This window comes from Struthio camelus, chromosome 3, assembly GCF_040807025.1.
Source record: "Struthio camelus isolate bStrCam1 chromosome 3, bStrCam1.hap1, whole genome shotgun sequence".
NCBI classification, from domain to species: Eukaryota; Metazoa; Chordata; class Aves; order Struthioniformes; family Struthionidae; genus Struthio; species Struthio camelus.
In genome coordinates this window covers 119,438,606-119,463,541 of record NC_090944.1, presented here as the reverse complement: position 1 = coordinate 119,463,541, position 24,936 = coordinate 119,438,606, and the positions used below count along the sequence as shown (strand labels likewise).

General features: G+C 38.7%; 1 protein-coding gene across 1 annotated transcript in view; it reads left to right on the top strand.

Moving 5' to 3' along the window:
* Window positions 1-2,430: 2,430 nt before the first annotated feature.
* ACYP2 (acylphosphatase 2) overlaps window positions 2,431-24,936 on the top strand; it is a 64,462-nt gene continuing 41,956 nt past the window's right edge. The window contains exons 1-3 of the mRNA XM_068939960.1: window positions 2,431-2,743; window positions 3,173-3,189; window positions 5,265-5,374. Of these exons, the coding sequence (XP_068796061.1) occupies window positions 2,674-2,743; window positions 3,173-3,189; window positions 5,265-5,374 (197 nt within the window). The 5' untranslated portion in view covers window positions 2,431-2,673. The remainder of the gene's footprint in view (window positions 2,744-3,172; window positions 3,190-5,264; window positions 5,375-24,936) is intronic.

Here is a 24,936-nt window from a genome sequence, read left to right as displayed (position 1 = left end):
TTGCAATGAAATTAAAATTCCTGTGTAGAAATAGAGATGAATCTTAAAAGCACCTGCTCTGAGAATAGCAAAAGCCTGGGAAAATCAGCAATATAATGCTCATCAATCGGATTCACTGCAGCCTGGGATTTCTCATGGATAGGTATTAATTGTGATTGTTGCTTTGTCTTAGTAATAAAATGGCTGCCCTTACCTACTGAGTATCAAACTGAATGCAACGCGTGATAATCACTAAATTCAGTGGCAGCAGTATGAAAGTTGCTGTACTTTATCTCCAGACAGATCTAGAGAAGTTATGGAATAACATTTTCTGTTCATCCTAATGTTAATTGGAAGAAGTTTTGATAACCATCAATATTACTAGATAATATACGCTACAGTTCTCTTGTCGTTTAGAGTATATTTGAACACTCAGTCTATACTCTTTAGAGTATATGATCACTCACACTGACTATTTGGACTGTAAAATATAAAGGGTCTCATGGTATCATCTTGCGGAGTTCTTCAGTCTCTGCAAGATGTCTCTAATATTCTTTGTCATGAAGTAATGAGGAACTCAGGCTTATCTAGGGAAAGAGAGGAAAGATGTGGAGATCCAAAAACCTTAAAATGACTTTGAAAAAGAGGGAGACTGGAGACTTTACCTACTGCACAACAAACTTCTGGCCTGTATTTCTGCATGTATAATCTCCAGGTAAAGAAACCTTGAAAAGGTTTTCAAGGACAATGACTGACAGGAATGGATTCTCATCCAGAGAGTGAACCAGTAGAAATAAGAGGACACCTGAGTCACATCAAGAGAACTAATTGAAATGTCAAAGTTTCTCTCAACAGGAGGAAGGTTGCCATCACTAGTACTGGAATCTGCAGATCTTGCGGTATAATCCGTGCCAGCACAAACTCTGGTTTCAAGGCTGGAGTTGCAATGCTTTATCCTGTGAACAGGCTGCTGTAGTGAATTTTTGTGACCTGTCTTGCTCTTCATTGCTGACAGATGGCAGCAAATGACAAAACATTTTCAGGCTATACTACTTTCTGCTCCTCTTCGCTGTAGAACCTTCCTCTTTCAAAACAAAATGGTGCTTCACTAGCAAAATGTATGACCCTTGTAAAAGATGAGGATGCAATTTAACATGTCATATAGTTCAAGCAAATGATGTAACTTTGTCCATTGTGTTCCTATTCTCCATAATACTGAAAATTTTCTGGTTCTATTTGAATATTTACTTGTTCTGCACTGAATCTAATTGCAGCTTCTCTAGTTACCTGTTGTGTCTCAGTTAAGCACTCTAATTTCTACATCTTGATTTTTGTTTTTAATTTCTAATTTTTTTTTAAACTTCTTTAACTTTAACCTCTAGCCTTGAGATTCAAACATATCAACAATTCCTTTGAGTCAGGCTGCATTACTGGTAGGACATGAAGAAAATTGTTAATGGCTCTTTGGGCAAATAACTATTACTTTGATATTTATTGTAAGTCAATAAAGTCAGCCTGTCACTCTACATCTTGGCAAGAGAAAGCTGTGTCAATCTTCTAAAGGTTTGTTGACCTTTTTCAATAGAATTTGGCCCAAAGAGCCACCTTTTTTTTTTTCTTAAGAAAACGTAGGGAATAAATAGTTCCACGTCTGCATGCAGTTTAACATCTAAGAGAAAAATCTGTGATGAGGCATGAGCCTGGAGACTTTACCTACTGCACAACAAACTTCTGGCCTGTATTTCTGCATGTATAATCTCCAGGTAAAGAAATGACACGCAGGTACTTCTGCAAAGGTTTGTTAATGAAAACCTGAGCACTGGGATGCTGCAGTGCGCAGGTTTGGTGACTGGTTTGTGTGAGGTGGGGTCTTCCTTCTCTCCAAGCCCAGCTGCAGCTGAGCAACCCGTCCCCTCCTTGGCTTTGCTGTACGCCCTAGCACAGGAGACTTTGGCACGAGGGGGGCCACAGAAATGAGCTTTTACAGCTTGGGGTGAGAGCTTGAGCGATGGTCTCAAAGAACAAATGTGCAAAGGTGGCAACTCAGCCAGGCAGGCCTCTGTCCCTGATGAAGCCAACATACATTTTGTATGTTAGCGGTATGCTTAGCTCGCAAATAATTGACTCTCCTCCATCTTATCAGCTAAAACTACCTCAGTTCAGGCACTTTTACTGCAAATATATATATATTTTTTAAATTTAATCCTTACAAATTATTGGAAAAAAAAAAAAGCTATTGTCAATCACCTGCGTGAGCAGCTCTAGTTGGGAAATTCAGCTGTGCGTATGAGCCTACTTCACGGGGCCTGAAGGAGGCACGGGTCTCCTCCAGGCCTCTGTTCCCTCGCCATCCCGCTTCCAGATCCCCCTTACATACAACGCAGGCAACGACCCCCTGCGCGGGGTCAGTCAGCGCCGCCACCCCAGCCTGCGGCGTTTTTTGTTTAGTTCTGGGTGAGCCGGGGAAGGGCCGCGACCCTCCTCGCAGCCCTGCGCCTTCCGCAGAGGGTGCTTGGGTGGGGAGGGGGAATCTCCTTCCCACCCCCCCCCCCCACCCCGGCCCGGGTGCGGGTCGGTCTCGGGCCCCACCCCGGCAGCGCCTTTTGGCCGCGGCGCAGGCGAGCGGCCGCCTTCGCGGAAAGCTTGAGCCTCGCGCGCTGCCGTCCGCGGTCCGCAGAGCAGCGCGGCGGCACCATGTCTGGCCTGGCGAAGGCCTCCGGCGCCCTCAAGTCGGTGGACTACGAGGTGTTCGGTCGCGTGCAAGGTGAGGGCGGGCGGGCGCGCGCGCCGGCCGTTGCGGCGCCGCCGCGGCGCGCATGCGCGGGCCGGGGGGGGGGGGGTCGCGGGGAGGGAGTTGGGGCGGGGGTGTCTAACCCCTGGGGTTTGGGGGCAGAACACCAAAATGAGAAAAAACTCGGCCTGGGGAAGTTCTGCTAGCGCAGCCTCCCCGTCCGAAACGGTGGCAGGCGGTCGCTGCGTTGCTGGGCACCGTCAGCTTGCCGCAGGGGAGACGCGCGGTCGGATGGCAGCTGGCTCCTGGGGCGTTCAGGTGTGGTGACCTTTCCCTGAAGTTGCCACGGGGGAAGGACCGCAGCAGCTGACCTGCCCGCAGGCGGCCTTAAGGGAAGCCCTTCGGAAGGGTTTTCGTTCTTTCCGGTTACCGTGACGTCTCTCTCTTTGGTTTCTTCCCCAGGTGTTTGTTTCCGAATGGTAAGGCAAGGCGCAGGTCACCGCCCCGCCGTCCCCTGTAGCGTTTCCAGGGCTAAAAATACCGCAGCTGGTCTGTGGAGTACAAACCTGTGCAGCTGCCGTTTTCAGTTCTGTGCTAGTTAAGTATTGCCTGTGGGTTTAGAAGAGAATTGATATCTGCTTTGGAAAGTTTGTTCGCCTGAACGTTGGTTTATGTTCGTGTGGAATCTAACGAGCGTGTCTGGCTCACGGGAGCGTTATAACGTGTTGGTCTTTGGAAAAGTTGATTCTGAAGGTCTTGATGTAGCTTCTGAAACCAAGTTTTCCAGTTCATTTTTTTTAAAATGACAATTAAAATGCAGCACTGGCATTTGAGGAAGCTTATCATGTTTCCATGTAACCACGTAATACAACAATTCAGTCTTTGCAGCTCATATCCCGATCAGCCTTCCCCACCAGTTCTGAACATCCAGCAGGGAGCTTTGCAACGCACAGCAGCCCCAGAAACAAGAGGCCTCATGCCAAAACCAGCTAGCAATAGTTCTCTCTCTGAAAATAGCGGCCCCTGCTCAATATTAGATCTAAAAGTTGCCAGTCCTAACGTTTTCCTCAATAGGGCTTGTTTATCAGCCGCGTTCCCGTTCTTTTGGTCAGCTTAGGAGGGGAGAAGTTGCTCATGATCAGCTTGAAAAATACTCTTCTTTGGTAGTAGCACCGTTTCACATGCTAGACTACCCAAAATTTTATATGGGATTTCTTTTGAAATGTCATATTGATCTGAAGTTTGGCTGTCGGCATTTTAAAAAAAGTATCTAAAGAAGCTGATACTGCAGTGTACGCATCTAGTATTTGTGTACTATTCTGGGTATTACTGCACACACCATAAAACAGTTGGTGGCTATTTCTTACACAATTATACTGAAAGCTCCATGAAATCTTATTATTAGAGCCATCATTCTGATGACATTCTGTAATTCAGCGTAAGAACATGGACTGCATAATAGTCTTGTACCTCATTACTAAACATACAAGAAAAAGCAAAACAGAGGAAATACCTTTAATATGTTTAATTTGGATGTATGTGAAAAGGTGGAGTACTATGTATTGGCTAATAGTGGTGAATTTTTTTTTGTCCTACATGGAACGAAACTTCAATGGGTTTCTGAAAAACAGGCTTTCTGCTCCCTACTGTTTAAGTTTTGAGGCACATATTGTTAAAACTAGGCATATATTTCATATGCACATGAATGACAGAAAATAAGAAAAAATTTAAAGAGATCGATGTACTTGGAAGCTCCTGATTTAACTGCAAGAAGTGAATAACTGAGAAGGCCAGCATAACTTACTGTTGCATTGCAAAGTGCATATTAGAAAAACAGAATAATTAGATTATGACCTTTGCTGCTGTTTTTTTTGTAGTGATGCGTGAGCTAAGGGTCGAATTTAAGGGGTGAAAGCCAGGTGGAAAGGATTTAGAATGAAACGGGAGTTTAATGAGCTTAGACACTGTGATTGCTGAAGAGGCAAATGAATAGGAGAGACAGAAGCTGTTTATAGTAATGGTAGCTAGAGAAAGGAATAGAATAGGTACCAGGGAGTTTGGGATGGTGTGGAATTATTAGAGTCCCTTGTGACTGTAATTATATGTTTAAAAAAATCCTAAAATCAAGAGAGCACGTCTTTTGCCTCCTCTTCTGAAGGAAAAAAATTTCTACATGGAAAAACGATTAGAAAGAACTTGTCTTGCTGCTTATGTTATTACCAGCACCTGTTGTGTAAGGCCTGGGTAGGAATATCTATTCTTTTCTGAGAGAATAGATATTGAAAAAAGCTATGACAACAGAAATGCAATTTTAAATGACTCACGTATGTATTACATACATGTATATTCTCATTCCTGTTCAAAAGTTGGCTGCTTTGCTGCACGTTCAGAATTGGCAGGAACATCTTAATGCCCGGGTATGAGCATCATCTATAGAGCTATTTCTTCCAAGTGTAGGTCTTAAAGCTGTGAAAATGAAAGTGGTATTTTAAGTGATATGCATATGTATGGGCTGGCACTGATTATCCTTTTTCATTATTATTTTTCAAATCAGTACACAGAAGAGGAAGCTAGGAAATTAGGAGTGGTCGGCTGGGTTAAAAACACCAGCAAAGGGACTGTAACGGGCCAGGTTCAGGGCCCAGAAGATAAAGTAAATGCAATGTAAGTATTTTTATCTTTGTCTTAACTTTACCAAAATGTCATTTACAGAAGCATTTTTAATCTAAACTTAAAAGCAGGTTCAGATGTCAGTAATCTAACGGTGCTTTCAAGAGTCAGTTTTGATTTTGAGAAGTTGAGGAGATGCGTCCCTTTTTTAAGCTCTAAAGGTCTTTAAGATTTAAAAACAGCATGCAGAGTCAGTCAGGATCAATTTTTAATCTAATTCAGTTTGTCAGTGTATTTCCCTTAAAAACCTGTTCTTCCGAAATGAAGAAGAAAAAACCTTTATTCATGTGCACAAGAATACACCTATTTTTTATTTTTTGAAATACTTCTGCAAAGAATCAAACTGAAGAACTTCTTGAAATGCTTGCTCAACGTGTACTTAAATCAATTTTAAAAAACCTGGTTTTTAGTATGATTTTTTTTCCTGATACTTAATCTATATTTATGTATTAATTTTTATTAAAACCTATTGTCTTTACTGCCTGGAAATTAATTTTGAAACCTTTTGATGACTTTAACAGAAGGGGTATGGTTTTCTTTAAGCTTTTGGAAATCTGTAATGTAATGAAGCTGTCACTCTGAGGAAGTGCTGCCTGCAAAAGCACAAAACCCAAATCAGTTAATTCCAACCTTCATTTTTGCAGGTGTATATAGGGAGATTGTTGGGTTTTTTAATCGCTCAGTGGTTTCTTCTCTCAACTAGAGTGAGTGATGGTAGAACTTTCCTTTGGAAGTTGTGTCATGGGTGGGCATTACTGTATTATTAATGCAAATTCTGTCAGAACTTTCCCAAACAGGAATTGCTGCAAGACCGTAAGTTAGATAAAGTGAAGCTGACTTTTTGCAAATAAGTGTTACACTGTGCGATAAAGAGGTTTATATATGACTTATCTCATGTGACAGGAGTATTTGCAGTTAATTATTTTCTTTGGTCTCAAGCTTAACTTTAGGTTGTTTATTTTGAGCTGCAAAGCATTTACAAAGCCAGAGAAACATCAGTTGTTTGTTTCCTAGGTCAAGTTTATGCTTACTTTCTGCAAGAGTTTTGTTAGTATCCTGGTTTAAATATTTTTGTAAATTAAATATCTCTATGCCATCTATCTACTTAATTTAGAATACTGGATAAGAACATGTGAGAACTCATGATTTGATTTCTATTCATTGGAACAGTTATTTTTTCACATGAATTCTTCTAAAGTCGGTTGATTTCTTCTAAGTTGAACAGGTTTAAGTGAGATTATCGGTTTGGCTCCTGATACTTTTTGCGTTTGCAGGAGCTAGGATTACTGCGGAATGTGATGTTTTCTTAAATCCTCTTCCCTTTCCTGTTTTCTGAAATGATAGCATTTAAAGGAAGCCTCGCTTACCCCTAAGCCAGAAAGTTTGTGTGTATAGTATGGGATCTCACAGCAGAACTGTAAAATTAGACCAACAAGACTAGGTTGTTCTCAAAGATGTGGTAGCATACAGACGATTCCAAGAGAAGAGAAAATCTCTTATTTTTCAGTGTTATAAAATTTTGAATAGTTATGGCCAACTTGACAGTGACAGTAAAAAAAAGAAAAGAAAGAGAGAAAAGAAAAAAAGAAAAAAGAACTTGGCATTGAAGGTTTTTGATTTGCATAGTGTCTGTGATATTCAGAGCAAAAAAAAATCCAGAATTTATAATATTGTGTTGTAAATATAGAATTTGTAATATTGTGTTCTAGATATGAAGGTTGTTTTAAATGGTATATTAAATAAAAACAACATGAAGCTTGCTGCCACAATGGCTAATTAACATAAACCATTAAACCTAAACATGCATTTCTATTAGCACTGTGATAAATAAGCAAGAGGAACTTCTGGCACCCACTTCTTATCCAGGAATTCCTATTCTATTTTGCATGATTTTTCTAGGTATTCAAAACTTACAAGGGTCTGTGTGTGTGCACAACGCTTCTTAGAAACTTGAAGGTCTCCATGTTCAAGAATTCTTTTTCAAAGAAATACAATATATGAGTCACTTATAAGACATTTCAAGAGAAGTTCCTAGTGAGTGCTATTTCAAATACTGCAACAATGTGTTATTTCATTTTAAAAAAAAGTTGTGCTGAGCCTTTCAAGGAGGTAGAGCCTCTTGTTTTGTTCTGTAGCTTTTTCTATGGACCCATGCAGATGCATCATTGAGAATCCTGTTCAGCCGTCTAACCTGGAAAAAGTTGTTGTTTCTATTTCTTAGGAACTGTAGACACCGTGGAAGGCAGTTTGAAAAAATTTTTGTTCAACTTTGGTAGATGCTTGCTCTCTCTTAATTAAATTTGATGGTGGTTAATTGATAAGGGTGAGAAAGATGAAGATCTTAAGCGTAGATGTTCTGAACAGGAAGATATGATGGATGAACCAGAAGCAATTCTGGGCTAAAATTTTCCTGTGACAACTCTTAGTCTGTTACTAGAAAAAGAATAACTTTTCTATAGGAATGAGGCATGATAAATCAAAACATCCATCTTCTCTTGTGCAAGACTAATGAGAAACACATTTTTTGGTTTTAAAAAATAAACGCACGGATTTTGTTGCTGTCCCTTTTACATTGCTATATATAAATTGTGATCTAATCCTTAAAAATCATTTTAATTCTACCCTAATCTGGTAAATCTGTTTTTGCTCGTGCTTGTGACATACCTTTTCATGTACTTTGCCTTCTCTCCTGCTTGAAGCTAGTAAGCCGAATGATTAAAAGGCTGGTTAAGTAGTGGATATGGTAGTGTGAGAACAGACTGAGCAATCCTCCTGGCCCATACTGAAAATAGGGGAAATAGGAAAGCTGAGAAAAGGGAGAGCAAAGGGGAGACGTCTGGAAAGAATATACTTGTACAAATGAAGACTGAAGAAAAAGAGAAAGGAATAATACAATTTTTGTTCTTTTTTCATGATACCGAAAAGAAGCAAGGACATAGACTGAAAAGAGAGCGAGGAAGCCAGGAAAACTACTGTTCTAGAACAGGTAGACAGAAGCAAGATAAGGGGAGCGGAGAAGGGTAAGTGCTTGTGAGAAGAGGATAAAGAAAGGGAAAGTGAAAATGTGGGAAAACCACCATGAGGCAGTACTACCTTACCAGACGCATGAAGTGAATAACAAAGCCCGCTTTTATTCCAGAGCGCTGCAGCCCTTCAGCCCGAATGGTTCTCCAGCAGCAACCTGTCGCTCCTGACTTTCTTGACTCTTTTTCTTCTGCTTTGTCTCACTACCTGTATTGCAGGCAAAGCTGGGAAGGGTCCAGCAGAGGTCAAGAAAAATGGCAGTAATGTTTTTTACGCAGGCTGTAACGTAACATATAATCTGGGAGGAGTTAGGAGGACAATCCTGGTGGTCTCTCTTAAGCATTAGTGAAATGTATTCTTAAAATTTAGGTGGAGAGTGAGTGACCAGAACCAATATATGGTGAACAAAATAAATTTTAAAACAGGAGAGCTGGAGATACCACTGTCCCTCTGTACTCAGAGCTCTCTGGTGAAGTGAGAGCATATCAAAGATCTGTTGTGAAGGTCAGTTGGCTAGGTGACTAATGGGAAGCGCACAGGACATCTGCAAATGCTGGGAAACCGTTGATGAATATTTAAAGTTCAACTTAGCTGTTTTGATGCTGGTTTATGTGTAGTCTCTGTTCCTTCTCTGTAAACACAAGTATAGACTATTTCATGACGCATATTCATTAAAAGAGAGACTATACAGGTGTTTAATGTGAATTAAATTAGCTTTCTTCAAAAAATATTGTATTAAAGAAAAAGACTCATGAAAAGCACAGAGAGGGCAGGAATCTTGCCAAAAGCAGTGGTACTGACGGCAAGTTGTTTTTATGCTGTGAAAACGTACAGAAAGCACTTTAAACAGGTAAACTGACCATTAAATGCAAGGGTTTCTTTGTCCTACGGGTAGGAAGGAAAGACAGCGTTCTCATTTTATTGTTAGTTGAACAGAAATATCGTAGTTGTAGAATGTTTCCCATAGGATTTCTTGTTATTATCTTAAATGGAAAGGAAGAAACAAATTCTGCCTTCTCCATGTCTTTGGAGAGCCCTGGCTAGTCGAGCACAACTTTATTGCTTTAGAAGTGAGGGATTACAGTTCAGGAAGGCAGCCAGAGGCTAAATATGCTGCTGCAGATGCACTGTGGTCTAAATGTTATTTTTGCATATAGAAAAGTGTTTGCTAATACAGGCAGTGGGCTGAGGGTATAGCTTATTTCCATCCCAGCAGGCAAAAGAGCAGACCTCTTCTGCCAGAGCCTGGTGTAGTTTCTTGGGCAGTGCCCTGAAGCCTAAATTTTGTCCTGAACCATGGAGGTAATTGTTTCTCCGCAAACACAGAGTATAATTATGGTAAATCACTTCTAAAAGACAACATGGAGAGCAGGCTTTGCTCTGGAATATGTAACAGCTTAGCAGGACATTCTGATTTTTACAGAAAAAAGTGGAAAATGATAAATAAATATGAAGAGTTGGGGCCTGAAAAGTATTACACGTCCAAGAAGCTTCATTCCTTATTGGACTATTATATTAGTGTTGAATGTGGGTATAAATCTTTGCTGAGCAGTGCTGTAAGGCTGACTTCCTTGATTTATATCCTGGTGAAATCTCGATTGCATCGAAAACTCTGGCAAAATTTACTCTCAGCGCCCTGAGGCTAGGATTTTACAGTGTAAATTTCACAGAAATGCAGGAAGCTTATGAGCTGTCAACGAACAGTTTTTGCTTTTAGGCGTCACTTTCGTTTAAGAATTTGTTTTCACTTTGTTTTTGATGAAAATAATCTTTCTGAATCTCAAAGAGATCAAGTGATTTCTACATAAAAATTATATTGAAGCCAAATTTCTATTTTAATTGGGAGAGCTTGAAGATAATTTTAGAGGGTATTTAAAAAAAAACCCCACCTTTTACCTGTAAACTTGCTTTAATATGACTTGCTTTTAAAACTCTAGATGGAGCTGTTTGTTCTGTAGGTACTTCCAACTGTACGTGCTTCATTTTAAGTGAATCTATTTTTAGGGTGTTATGGTAAAAATCCATCTTTCTCCTCACTATGACCTTTTTTCCTACTGCATTTTATAGTCCTGTTCCCTTTGCTTTTACAACTCCACATAGATAATCTCCAATTATCCTTAGACTCTAAAAGCGCTCTTTTGGTTTTACCTATCTGCAACCCAAAGGAGCAAGAATACTGAAATACAGTGAAAGCTAAGTCAACGCATTTCTAGAACATAATGACAAGAGGGTATAAGGTAAACTGGATGACTTTGTGCCAGTCTAAATATTACCATTAAATGGGAGAGAGGAGGGAATCCCTGTTTCTTTTGCAGAAAGATTTATAACACGAGGATTTTCATTATAGTGCTCTATGTTTTTCTATTTTATTCATCAAGTGAGGCAAGAGCATTGGTAGTCGTTGTAGTTGTTGCCATAGCGACCTGCCCTGATAGATGAGAAATCACTTTCCCGTGAGAATTTTTTTTTAATTTTGAATGATAGCATATTAAGTTATTCATGTAAAAATAAAAGTAAGACTCCTGTGTGCAGATGTGTAGGTCAGAATTTATTCCAAAAATTAAGGGTTTCAGATCAGGCTGACATAGTTCAAAATGTAAAATCTTAGGAAATTTTTTTATTCACCATAATATACAGCAGCATATTAAGTATTTCTGCTATCTCTGCACAAAGGCGTGATATTAGGTATAGGCTACTTGTCTTGGAAATTGTTTTTAATTAGTAACTCAAGACTAATTGAATTGGAGTGATTTCATTTTAAATATTAATACCAGTTGAGAAAAATTAGTATCAAATTTACAAACAACATGGGACTTATGTAAGAGTGATTTTATTGTCTATCTGCATAGAAAAATCTAGACTGTTACCCTTTACAGAATTAAAAGGAGAAGGGGGCTCTGAATTGGTGAATATTGCAGCTTCCATTGTGTCTTCATTTGATTATTGGCAGTTGCATCCCAGATTTCTCTGTCTGCACTAACTAGCATTGAATTCTTGAAAATATTCATTGTAGGTACGTGTACAGTTTTGTTAACTGCTATCTATATTTTTGTCCTTCTGAGTAAATCCTTTACCTACATTATAGGAAAGAGATACCTGTAACCAGGCTAAAAAATAATACTTTTTTTCCAAACATGAATTTTTGAATTGTGTTTGCAGAGAATAGCCCTGATAGCGTGAAATAGAACTAAATGGTAGTTAAAAGCACTCCATGTGTTTGTTTTAATCTTCTTGATCTTAATACTCATTTTATGTTGAAGTATAAAATTAATAGAAGTGTTATTCCATATTTTGAAGTTTTCCTTCATTTTAAAGAGATCCGTTTTAAAATTTTCCGCTCAAAATCCGAATGAGCATTGTTATACAGTGACTTTTTTTTTTTTTTGGTAAACGCGTGATGGAGCTGCAAACATGTATACAGACAAGGACGTGTTTGGGGTTTTTAGGAACATTTGAAGCATCTGTAATATACCCAGAAATATGCTATTGAAAAAAAGACCTAGTTGTGTAAAAAGTTCAGTGAGAGTGGAAGTTTTGATACATTAGGGAGAGAATATGGAGGCCAGTTTGAACTTGACCACAGTGCATCTATAAGATAATGTGATTGTGGACTGAGAATCAGTAAGTTCAAGAAATGGAGCAAGTAACAGAGCGAGTAACATAATCAGACCAGCAGAAAAAGTACAGAACTTCCAGAGTTATATTTGTGTAACTAGGAGGTGAAGAAAAGGGATAATACAGTGGTGTGCTGGAATGGAAAAAAAAATCTTTGTGGAAGACTATTGAAAACTTGCTTTACAAGTACTTACATTAAGATGGTCCAATAATCTCGTCCTTGCTAATTCCCCTCTGCCTCTCCTCTTCCTCCCATTTTTCCTTCTTGGAATTTCGTTTTCACTAAGCTTAAGAAACGTTGGCCTTGCCTGGTTCTCCTCTTTCAACACACCTTTCTGCGAATTTCTTTTTTTGTTAATCTCCATCAATGCTATTTTCCCTATAATGTTGATGTCGCTTTTTGTTCTTTTCCTCATTCAATCCTGCAATTTGTTCATTCCTCTTGTATTCTCCTCTACCATGCTAACACGTTTTGGCATTTTTCCTTTACCCCTAGCAACAATTTCCTAGCATAGTAGGTTGTGAGAAACTTACAGTTCTCAAAAAGCAAATGCAGTTACTTTTAAAATAGGCTCTTTTCGACTAGTACAATGGTGACTGTTACTGTCCCTCTTTCTACTAAATTCTTAAGGTATTGATTTCTTAACTGTGATTACTTGGTACTATTTAAGATTGAAAGGCTAATTAAATTGCAAGCTGCAATTTGGTTAGTGTTTCTGATGATGACCCAGAAGAGAAGGAAATCAAACCTTGCTCTTTGGAATTTTAGCAGTTCAAAGCTAAGTAGAGGAAGAACTAATTACTGTTCATTGTAGCAACTGTACTCAGCTTAAAAGATAAGGAATAGATCGGGTAAGTCAGATGTAATTTTTTCATCCTCGTTGTGGCTACTGAGAACAAAACCAAAAAAGTACCAATGATCAAAGAGGGCTGCCCAGTCCAACAGCACAGCTAGAGTCTGTTCAGTGCTTACCTTTGTTCTGCCTTATCGTTTAATATTTACAGCAGTGCCTACTGCCCTCTAGTGAAGGCCCCTTTTGTTAGTCACGTACAGATGCAGCGAAAGGCAGTTCCTTCCCCATGGACAAAGAAAGAGTGGCTGAAGGAAGAGAAGCTCTCCACTGAAGGTCACGCAGCACACCAGCAACAGAGCCAGAAATAGAACCGGACTCCTGGCGCAAGCCCTGTCCTTTGGACTGTGCTTTATTGTCACTGCTGCTATTTAGTTTGAAATGCTACAAACTCACTAAAGCTTTTAAAGCGTGGTTATGTCTTTCTAGATATGGACTTGCTTCTATATTTAGTGCAAAAATAATATTTTCCCGTCGTCTTGTTTCTTGTTTTGGGGTGTGAAGACACCTATTGTTGTATGACCTTGTTGAATTTTTTATCTAGTAATTTTTTGCAGTCTGTAAATTTACTGTAGCTCAGTGGAATTGGAATTCTGTGTTTATAAAATGTCTACTTTCATTTCTGATCCTGGAAGTGTTCCTATTAGTAATATATTTTGATTAAAAACCAATTCACACTAATTTGACAAATTGCTAAATGTAGGCTTATAATACAAATAGTTAGTTAGGATGCACTGAATACTGTCTTAGAGCTTAACCCTCATGTTTTCTTCACCCTTTGAGTATCAGTTTTTTGAAAGAATGCAAACTAAGCAGTTTAGTTACTTTGGAAAATAACACAAAAGGTGATACTTCTCACTGACATTTAGAGCTACCAAGGTAGGGCAGTGTTTACTTCTCACAGTTATTTTTATTTTTTTAGAAGCTGTACTTTAAAAAGATCCTTTTAATCCGAACAGATTTGTAATCTTATTTCCATCTCCCTTTTTAGGGGTAGTTGATTTTTCACTTGAACAAGAATCAGGTCCTTTGTACGAATGAATATATTAGTTAGATCTGAATAAAATTGTAGAAAAGCACTGAAAAATGACAGAAATCTTTAAACGCGTTAGTACAGTTTGGGATAAAGTATTTGGAGTAGGAGTGCTGCACCACTGGATATTTTAAAACCATAGTGCAAGCGTACATGCTTTAGTTTAGTCTCGTACTACGAACGCAAGTCTGTTAAGGTATTTTCATTTGTTGGGCAGGAGAGGGTCATCTTTCAGCAGCTTATGATATTTGATGCCTAAATTGATTCAGTGAGGAATGTTCCTTCCTTCCTGCACCCTCTGAAGCTGCAGGAAATGCCTGGTTGCTTTACTGGGACCAGTATAACTTTTTTCATTAAAGATTTAAGACATTCCACACTTTGCATGCTTGTAGTTCTCAGCGGGGAGGGGGAAGAAGCTGCAGGCTTATTGTACACAGCTGGTTTTCTGTTCTTATTATCATATAATCATATGATCAGATATATATATCAGATATTCAGCATATGAATATCTGTTTAAATTTTAGTTACAGAGAAGATGCAATGAGAAAAGACATGATGCTGCCTTCTTTTTATGTGTACAGAGCATCTACTGGATGTTACTCCTGCATTTAGACAGGACCAAATTTTTAGAGTGTACCTCATAAGCTGCTTTCTGGTTCCCAGAATGAACAGTAGTACTAGTCTGTACTGCATCTTGGAAAACTTGGTGATCTTTCAAGATGATGGTTCTGCAGGGCTGTTGCATCGATCCTTCAAAATCCTTTAGCGATGTTCATGCGTGAAGTCCTCAGCTGCTCCAGACTGCCATCATTTGCTTAGCTGATGATTGTCCGTGATAACTAACGTTCAACTCTCACATCTCTATTGCACAGCTGAAAGCAAGGGGGACTGCAAGGTTGTATTGGATTCTACTCTAAACATAGACTAAGGAAATTGTTGCCTCTTTAGAGCTGATATATTATTGGGTGCCAATAATATAATGTGCTGTCTGATACTTCCAAATGGAAGATATTTAGTTTTTACTGATACAGTAGGATCTAGAACAGTTCAAGGCCCTTAATCTGGCTCTTTATGCTGAAGAAAGAGTGTTCCAGATATCCTTAGTGCACCAACAGAACATTTACAGAAATACTAATGAACAAAAATTTAGTTTAAACTGGTACTAGCAAGAGAAATAACTATGTACTCAGTTAAAAATAGATTTTTTAGCAACAGATTGGTAATCATCAGTAAAAGCATATACTTGAAAGTTATAGGTTTCTTTGAAATGCACTGTAGACACTGCCTGGGTTTTTGCAGAACGCAATAAAACTAGTACTTTTTAGTGATGTAAAGTTCTAAAAGCTTGTCGCATCAAATATGGCTTACTGTGTTGCCAAGATTGCTGAGACAATGTCTGTGTTGTCTTCTGAAGGCATAGTCGTCCTTTTCTCGTGTTGAAACTGTCAAAAGCTGTGAGACTGTGTTTACACGGCAATGGAGCAGTGAGCCTAAGCTCATATAATCGTCCTGTCCTTAGGATTTACTGACTAGAGCTTGGTGCTTCATCAGTGATGCTGTGCAACTTCTTCTAGTCATTGTAGCACGTGGCAGAACTTGCTGATGTTTGCCTGTGGAGAGTCCTGTAAATATAATGGGAGAGAATTTGAGGAACTTGTTGTTTCCTGAGTAGAAATGACTTGGTCGTTGGTGAGACAGAATTTATTTATACATGCATGCACAAAATTATATGTAACTATGATTAAAGGCATCTTGACCACAACTTGGGCGCGATGTTTCAAACAAGTTCAGAAAGTAAAAAAGCAACTAACTTGGTCTTTATGGTACTTAAAGCACTTCTGAAATGTACCTTTTTTTTTTTTTTTTTTTGGTACAAACACATTTTCTTTGACCTCAAAATTCTGAAATGTTTTTAGTTTCAACCAAAATAAATTGGAGGATTTTTTTCTAAATGTTTAAACTGCATTGCTTGAGGTTAATGTGCCATGGCAGGTGAGACGGGTTATGTAGGATGGTTTTGACTCATTTTTTCAAAGTTGTCTGGGAAGCAATGCCAAAAGTGTGATACAAATTGTGGTACAAAATGATTTCATTGTGTTTATCTAAATTCTGAAGTTTCTCCCCTCATAAGTACTAAACAACATTAACATGAACCAAAAAATAGATAGGGATACCTACCCTGGAACTGAACATCATAGTGGATCCTTGTGTTTTGAAAAGTGTGAGGGATAAGAACGAACAGATCTTCCATATGGCAAAAGGATAACTATCACTGTTTACATGACCTTATAATTTGATAAGGGTGTCAACTTGATATTCTAACACAGAAAGTACTGAGAGGAAGGACTTCAGCCTGCAGGTCTAAAAATGAAGGTTAAACGTGCAAAGCAATGTTAAAAGCTCATTTCTGAATTTGCAAAGCTGAGCACTCAAAAGTTAGGATAGACCAGAAATGAGTTGCGCTACAGTGTGCTATAACGTACTGCGCTTCTCTTCTGTTCTCATCTTTCCTCTTGATGGCTAAGGGGCCTTGTTTTCCTTTCTTCTCCTGTTTGTTGCTTTGTATTTATTGAGATTAATAATCCAGTAAGTAAGGAACGAGCCTGTTAAGGCCACTTTTCTGTCTTAAGAGGAATGAAGGGTATTATTGTTGGACTAGAGATATGTTTTTGTAATACCCAAGAGAAAGCTATGTGAAACTAATATTAAAGTTGTGTAATGTAAGGATTAAAAGACGTTTACAAGAATGATGCAGCTGTCCCCAAAACAAGTGCTAGTAACTAGGCAAAGAGATTCTGGATTAAGCTGGTAATAGTCCTTGCTTCAAGTGAGAGATGAGGTGGTAAATTTTTCAGATATGTTACACTGTGTGTATAGTACCAGATGCAAGTAGTCTTTCATAAAAAACCAAAGATTTAGTAATCCAAATGGACAGCGTACTGATATAGGAGGGGGGCAGATAGTTGATCATGAATTATATGTTGAGGGGGTTTGTTTAATTGTTTAGTTGGAATTCACTGTTGTAGTTATATGCTAGATGTTATGAAATTTAACTCTTACAGAGCTTGTTATCGAGATTCTCGTGGTAAAAATGATGACTTGGAAAAGCATCGCCTCTGTACTAGGATTTAAGCACTTAATTACACTTGTGAATCTGGGGCCTAGTATTGAGATGGAGATATTAGTGCTTTTGTATCCATGGTCTGTTCTTGAAAGCTTTCCCGACAAACCAAATCAGACTGTGAAGCTGTACGTATGTTGGATTTTTTTGTTTTGAGACGTATTGACAGGCTCAAAAACTAAACAACTTTAAATGTGAATAAATAAGCATCCTGGTTTTGCTGATGTTACTTTATACTAAGAGACAAATTACTCAGTGTTTGTAAGTGTCCTCATTGGTTTTATATTGAGGATTTGGAATCTGTTAAGACTAGAGGCCTTTTATAGAACTGAAAAAGGAAAAAAAGTTCTAGAAACATTCACTTCTAAACTGGTCTTAGCTGCAGAGAACAAACTGGATCCTGTAATAGCTTGGTTGATTTCGCTGTCTGTTAGAAAATAATTACATAAAAGTTCTCATTCAAAAAAGCAAGGGTAAAGCCACATCTTCTAGTCTTATGATTTCAAGCAAATTCAAAGTCATGAGCCATTAAAGAATGAGCTATTTTCCAGTGATTTGATGTGATATTCCTTAACTTTGTTGTTTGTAACTTCTCGATAGCTTGATTCATATGAGAAAATTATGTTTTCCCTGATTATTTCCACAGAAATGTCGTTTGTAAACAGCTGTCAATTATCTTTGGCGGGTATAGCTCACATTCTGTTTCCTGTCAAGTGAAGTAACGTGTGATACGCTGATTCTTTGTATTGCAAGGAAAAAATTGCTTAATTTGAGAGATTCTTCTCCAAAAAATACTGATCTTTTTATTTTAACTTACTGTTAGTACCTCTTCCAAACCACACTGCAACTTCTGGTAGGAAATTTTCACTTTTTTTTTTTTTTTTTTTTTCCCCACATGCAGTATATTCTGTATCTTCAAGTCATACCATGCTTTTCATGCAAAGTGAATATGAGGTTTGATAATTCCTGAAGTATGATTTTTTTTATAGTATGTTAACTAATACAAAATAAGTCTATATTTTAAATTTAAAAGCCAAGAGAACAACATGATCATATGGACCTGCTGTTCAGAAAGAAATGTGAGAATAATATTCCCATCAGTTGCTTAAAGCTTTACCTTCTATATTCCCTTCTGTAAATGTGTTCCTTAAGAATATATGGAACTGTGGACCTATGAAAATATTTTAAGCAAGAAAGAGTATCAGAATTTCTTCAGAAACATTTCTGGCCAAACTTATAACTGTTCCTAGAGAGCTAACCTCTGTTAAAAATCCCTTAGAGGGCCCTTCAAAGTTAATGAAAAGATACTTATTAACCCTGCAAGATCTGGTTCTCTGGGCTGAATCATTACAAAAATAGAAACTTTTTTTAGAGTTTGAAGTATGCTTCCCAGTTTGAACATAGGTAGGTATTTTGGATGTGCTTTCTGTATGGTAAACATTTTGACCAAAGTTTTTGTGCAGCAGAAAAATACAGATAGGTGATTGCAAACGATCGCTTACTGCAGTGAAAAAGTTGGTTTTCACAAGCCATGGTGTAAAGCCTAGCCTGCCTCAGTTGCAAATAAAATGTTATTCCTGCTGGGCCAAGAGCATGCATGGCGTTGTACATCAGAGCTAATGTAACTTAGCTGATCAGAAATAATAACTTGTTAAACCACAGTAACTTGATTGCTTTTAGTTATCTCTCTGGTCTTTATTGGAGTTAACTTTAAGGTATGTGGAAAGATAAAGGAGTAGATTGTTTTTCATTATAAGAACCATTGCGACACATTAGAGGAATCATTACCTGAGCAAATTATTATCACACTGTTTGCTTCAAAATTTGTTCTCTCACCGCTGGTGTACACATACATACAGGAAAAAGGGATTCAGACTTAAAATGTAATACTTATTTATTTCCTCAAGAAATCACTGGAAGCTAAATGTAATCGTGCTAGCGTATCTTCTGTAAATCCTGTGTTTGTTCTTATTTCTTTCCTGGTCGTTGGTTCTTCCTTGACAGAATTTCTGTACTTTCGGATGCCTGTGGTACCCAGGGGCTGCTGAACTTTCTTGGCAGAGTTGCAGCAAAGCTCTGCAGTTTTGCTACCCTTGTCTTCATTTGTGTCCCTCCTTACACAGAGTCCCAGGGAAGCAGTTTTTATGTCACTGAGCTGTGCTATTAGGCTAACTCAGCTCTCCTTTCTTTCCACAGGAAAGAGGCAAAATCCATGCTTGGATTTTGGAGAAAAGCTGTGAAATATCTTAAGATTTGTCTTCAAAGAAACAACTCTTAACATGTATTAGAAATATTCCTTTAATTTACTTATGCATTAAAAAAAGAAATCAGTTTATGTATCCTTAAGCCTGTGTTGGATGCATTGCAAAGCTAGTGTGGGACACGGGATGTTTGTGTGAAGGCTGACGTTGCACAGACCTCAGTGTGATCTTGGGACTTTAGAAGAAGCTATCTGGTATCCTTGGAAAAGCAGCACTGTAACCTTATTAATGTATGCTAGCCAGGAGCGGAAGGGTGTAGCAGTATGTTGTGGGGGCAAAATGTTGGGGGGGGGGGGAAAAACCCTACAGTAGTTGTATATTGCTTCTTAAGACTTTTGTGCTTCTTAAGACTTTAGAAAATAAGTTAATTCAGGTTTTTAAATAAAGTTTTAGCAGTTAACTTCTAGCATATGCCCTCCTGGAAATCTTGACTGGAATGAATGTCACAGACCTGTTATCAAAGGGAGAACAAAAATAACCTTGTAAATAGAGCAGAACCCTGTGAGCTCACCCATGTGAGCAAGAAGTGCTGGAAGAATGGTGACATAACTGATTTATATGTTAATAAAGTTAACCCATTTGCTTTGTTCCATTCTTGGTGAGTTAAACATAGCTCAAAACCAAGCCTTTGTGCTTCAATGTTTGCAGACCACTGTTCTTTATTAAGGTGGATTTAATGCATAGAATTAGTGGAGATTGTGCTGTTTCACATTAAGTTTTAGGAGTTTAAAATGACTTGAAAATAGGAGCAATTTATGTAATTCCAGTAGTTTATTAGAGTCATTCTGAATATTACTACAAAGCAGCAACGCTTGGAACAGCTTGTAAGAACGACCTAGTGAAATTTTCACTGAGTATGGCCCGTACATACTAACTAACTGAGGAAAGAACTGCAATGTAATTATGTGCTAGTGAACCCTACACGGGATAGGTATGTTGGATAGATGTGTAACTGCTGTATTTCCTGGGTGTTTCTGGATGTCGTTCATTGAGGTGAAGCATAATTTCACTCTGGTAGTAAATGTAATGCATAATGTTGCTTTTAATCGATATTGTTTTTAAGCCTCAGGAAGCTCATCCAGTCAATCCATTCTCCTTTCGTGAAAATATTAATGCATTTTGTTATGTAGTCTTTGCTATACCAAAAATTTAAATCCTAGTCCATGATGGTAGTCAACAGAGGTGTGTTTCCAATTTAAAACAATAAAAAGGCTAGTATACCTCTGATTTTTAGGCACTGTGACTGGTTAGAGGGCCTTGGTCTGTTAAGTGAGATCTCTGTCACTTATGTGGCTGTGCACAGGTAGCCAGAGAGGAATAGGAAGGTAGGTAGATCTTGTTTTATGGGGAAGAACCCTGAAGCCTTTTTCTGATCCTGATAGATATGTTACTTTTATTCCACAAATTATTGTATTGCTGAGTTTACTCATGGGCAAGCTGTGTTCAGTTTGTTTACCATATTTTTGTATAAGATGAGTATGCGTTAAAGATGTACGTACTTAAGATATACCCTTTGCTGGCAGGAGGGAAAAAAAAATTAAAATTGCTTCTGATGTTCTTTCTGTTATTTTTAGTGCATTACAGCAGAAGGATAGGAAACTGGTATCTGATTAACTTTCCAGTACCCAATTTTCAGTTATGTCTTGCTGGGTAATTTCATTATATAACTCAGTCTTACCTTTTTCTGTTTTCCAGCTCCTCTTTCCACTCCCTTGTTTTGTACTCCAGGGAAAGCGTTTATTTGCCTAACGTAGTGCTCTGAGGTGGGTTTTTTTTTCCCCCCCTCCCCTGAACTCTACCTTGCAAGTTACAAAGTGTCCTGCAGAGTTAATGTTACTTTCTGTGGGTGTGATTTGGGGAGGTTTTGTTGTTGTTTTCGTTTTTGTTTTGCCTTTCTGTTTTCTGCAGCCCCTCTGTGAAGGGGGTACCACAGCCTACCCATGTAGGGAATCATTTAGACAAACGCTGAGACACTGGATTTGGTCCATGCTTTTGCTCTAGAGTTAATTTGCCGTAATCGCTGTGTGTTCCAGGATTAGAAGCTTTCTTTTAGAAGCTGGTATTCTGTGTGAGGTTTTTCCATGTTTCAGGTGAGACAGTTGGCTGTTTTAATCTATAATGAATGCTCTGCTCTTTTACCTTAATAAGTACTTTTGGTGAGTGTTGTCACAACACTGTGATGTTGTGGGCTCTTCTTGCTAGTTGCCTTCTGCTAAAGGAACAAAGAAAATCAATCTTAAAGAAGTCTGGAAAGTATTCAGAACTTTATGAAAGAAAAACAGGGTTTAAAATGGGAAGTTGATATTACGTGTTTGCAGAAGATTCCTTGAACTTGCAATGACCATTCTGATGGGATAGGATCCTAGGCAAATATCCTTCCTTCCTTTTTTTTTTTTTTTGGTCGCTACAAGCCATAGAGTTTTAGCGTTAACTGGAAAACAAACCACCTGGAGCAATGAAACCAATCTGTTCCAGCTCACAAATCTCCCAGCATTCATTTAATGAGATTTTTGGATCTGAGCAGGTTTGATTTGCCATATAGGGACTCACCTGAAATCCTGTTATGTTGTACAAATGTTAATCCCGAGCCTTTGGCGCTGCTCCACTATAATACATAGCATTCCTTGAAATTAGCTTTCAAGATCAGTACTTGGAAATTCTGTGAGGCAGCCCAGCTCTACGCCCTTCCATCTGTGTGGATTAAAGTCTTTAAAATTAGGTGGTTCAATGTTTTACAGAGGAAGAAGATTTTTAAAAGAATTTGGGACAGTGGCATGGCTTGGCTCTGTAGTCTAGAGGGGATGGAGAAGAGCAGCTGGCTGCTACGAGTCTGAGATGGATCTTCCTGGCCTGGCCCGCTTCTGCAGACGGGGTCCAGGAGCCTGGAAACAGAGATCCACAGTGGGGAACTGTGTGGCCTCTGCCCCAAGAGAGCTCTGCAGAGGCTATTCCAGAGCCAGAGGTGTTGGAAGCACTGGTCTTGAGCAAGTCTGCATAGCATGACTGTCGTGGGGGCTGTGAACTTTGAAAGCGCAGCCTCCCTGGCAGGCTGGGAGGCAGACTGACACAGAGTGCGCTTGGATGAAAACCACTTTGTTGGAAGAATTTTTACAAGCTCCAGCTGGCCAGCAAATTCAGTTCCTTTTGAAGATGAAATTGGTCAAAATTTTTTCAGCCACCTGTTTTCCAAGCAGTGGATTACACCTGTATTGTATCCTGCCTGGGAATATGTACACAGAATTCTTATTTGTGCTGTTTGCAACTGACAGTTGCCTGTGCTGCTCCTTACTTGGCCAGGGAAACTGTGCTTGAGCGATACTGTTTAGTTTCAGAGATAGCAAAACACGTTTGCTGTTCCCTGGTGTTTGTCTCAAACATCACTCATATGATGTCCGGTTATATTTAAAAAGAAAAAATTATTTCTAGACAGACAAACAGGGGTCCCATGAAACCTTGCAAAATGACTGCAGTCTATTTGGCTGTTTTTCCAGATCTTTTTGTTAGAGCATGAACTGACATATTATATTTTCCTGCTGCCCTCACAAACACTCAGCAGTACTCCCCACAATGCGTTGTGTGAGACCTGCTAGGAAGAGCAAAGGTGATTGAATGCTGGCTGTCCTAGTGATGAACCCTGCTAACACAGCTGTAGTTATTTGTGTTTTCAGCTTTCAGGAACTGCTGTCCTTTCAATTAGGGGAAAAAGTACTGAATATTAGCATGAGTGAAAAGAGGAACATCTCTTCTCGGTCTAAAGACTGAAGTACTTTGTATGCTAAGCGTGCCAAGGGTATCAGGATATGTATCAGGATCCCCCTAAAGCTCGAGATCTAATGCGTTTGTATAATATCAAGTTTACTCACTAGTTTTTGTTGACTGGAAGTGTCTTTGTGATCTCTAAAGTCTCTTTGGATCTTGGTTAAGAAACTGGATTTTTTGAGTACGTTCTCCTGCTAACCAGTAAACACGCATCTGAACGGTGAGTTACAATGACGGAGACTTGAATGGTTCCAGGAGTATGAAAATGGCTGCAAAAAAAGCACTAAATTTATCTTGCTGGTAGCTTTTTGAATTTTTTTTTTTTTTGTTAAAATCCAAAATATTTCAGTGGACGTGACAGTGTTCCTCGACCTTCCTTTAAGTTTACCTTCCTTTTAGGTTAATTGAGGTGTGATCTGATTATTTTATGGAGCAGAAGTCTGACATCCAGTCCTGTCGTTATCTGGTGGTCTATCAGCGGGTTACCAACTAAAGTCATTGCTTGTGGCCCTGCCTTTTTGATCAGATAGTAAATCGCAAATTCTGTGTTTTTGCTTTTCTTCTACTGAATGTTAAAGGGGAAAATGGCAGTACTGTATTTTCTTTAAAAAGGCTTCGGGAGTTAAACCTCTAAAGACCAGAGCGACAGGACTTTACCTCAGTATCCACAGCAGTTTGAATGTCAGAATAACTTAACACCAGTTAGTTACTGGTGTTAAGTTACTTTAACTTAGTACTGATTATGAGTGGCTGTTGCATCATATCAGGTGGTTGACCATATAAAGTTAGATGCTTCATTTTAAGCGGATTGGTTTGTATAAACTACTGCTAACTAAATCTGATCCTGCCAAGAGTCCTGTGAATGACGATTTGCAAGTTTTGGTCTTTCCTATTGCTATATTTGTCTTTCTGAATTCAATCTCTGTCCATAAATAAACTGTTAGTGTAGTAGGAAGTAGTTTGTAAGAAAAATGATCTTTGCATTTCATTATTCTGATGTAACGAGCAGCTGTTCAGTGCTTGGGTCGGAGATTACCTGAGTGGATTTCTTTAAAAATCTTTAAAGCCATCCCTTAAAGTTCAGTTATCAGAACCCGCTGCTAGCCACCCTGGGAGGTGTTTGATGTTGTTGCTTATTGCAGTAAGTGTCCTTGTAAGTACATCAGTAGCAATCAAGTACAATTTCAGAAACCAAATGGAATCTGTATTACTTTCTACAATTGTAGTGGTGCTAAAATTCTGATACCCACAAAAGTCCTATCCATATTTGGGAATGAGTGCCGAGGCAAATTTTGGTAACTAGTTCTCTCAAGTTCCTAGTATGAATATGAATTGAAGTTGAAAACGGTTCTTTTGAGGAGCTATGTGTGCGTCATTCCCATGCTGTACACAAAAGTGAGGCACAGAGCAGCATCAGTACAGTCTCATACAGCAAAACTTGGGAGGGGAGTGAGAGAGAAGCGTAGGACTGTTAATACCTGTTGATATCTGATCCTGTGCTCTAATTATTAGAGCACGGTTTCTGATTTTAAGTTCTTGGGGCTCTGTGCAGTAGTTAGCCGCTCTCAATAAAGAACTGAAGAGTATGACATCTTTCCAAATTTCAGCATATAAAATGTTTCTAATCTGAAGTTTTCAGTAATATATGTGCATTTGGACTGTTTTAAGTTGCATCATTGCGTTATTGTATCAATTTATTTTTCTAGGCCAACCAGAGTAGTCAGTTTGGCATTTTAACCTGTTTGTTATCCCCTTAGTGAAATACTGCTTTCTCAAATGAAAGCGGGGGAAAATTGAAGAATCAGCCTACCTAAGCGCTGAGATCAGTACTGGATTTAGCTGCAATTGTTTAAGATGTTAAAGCTTTCTTCTAGCTGCTTATTTCCATACCT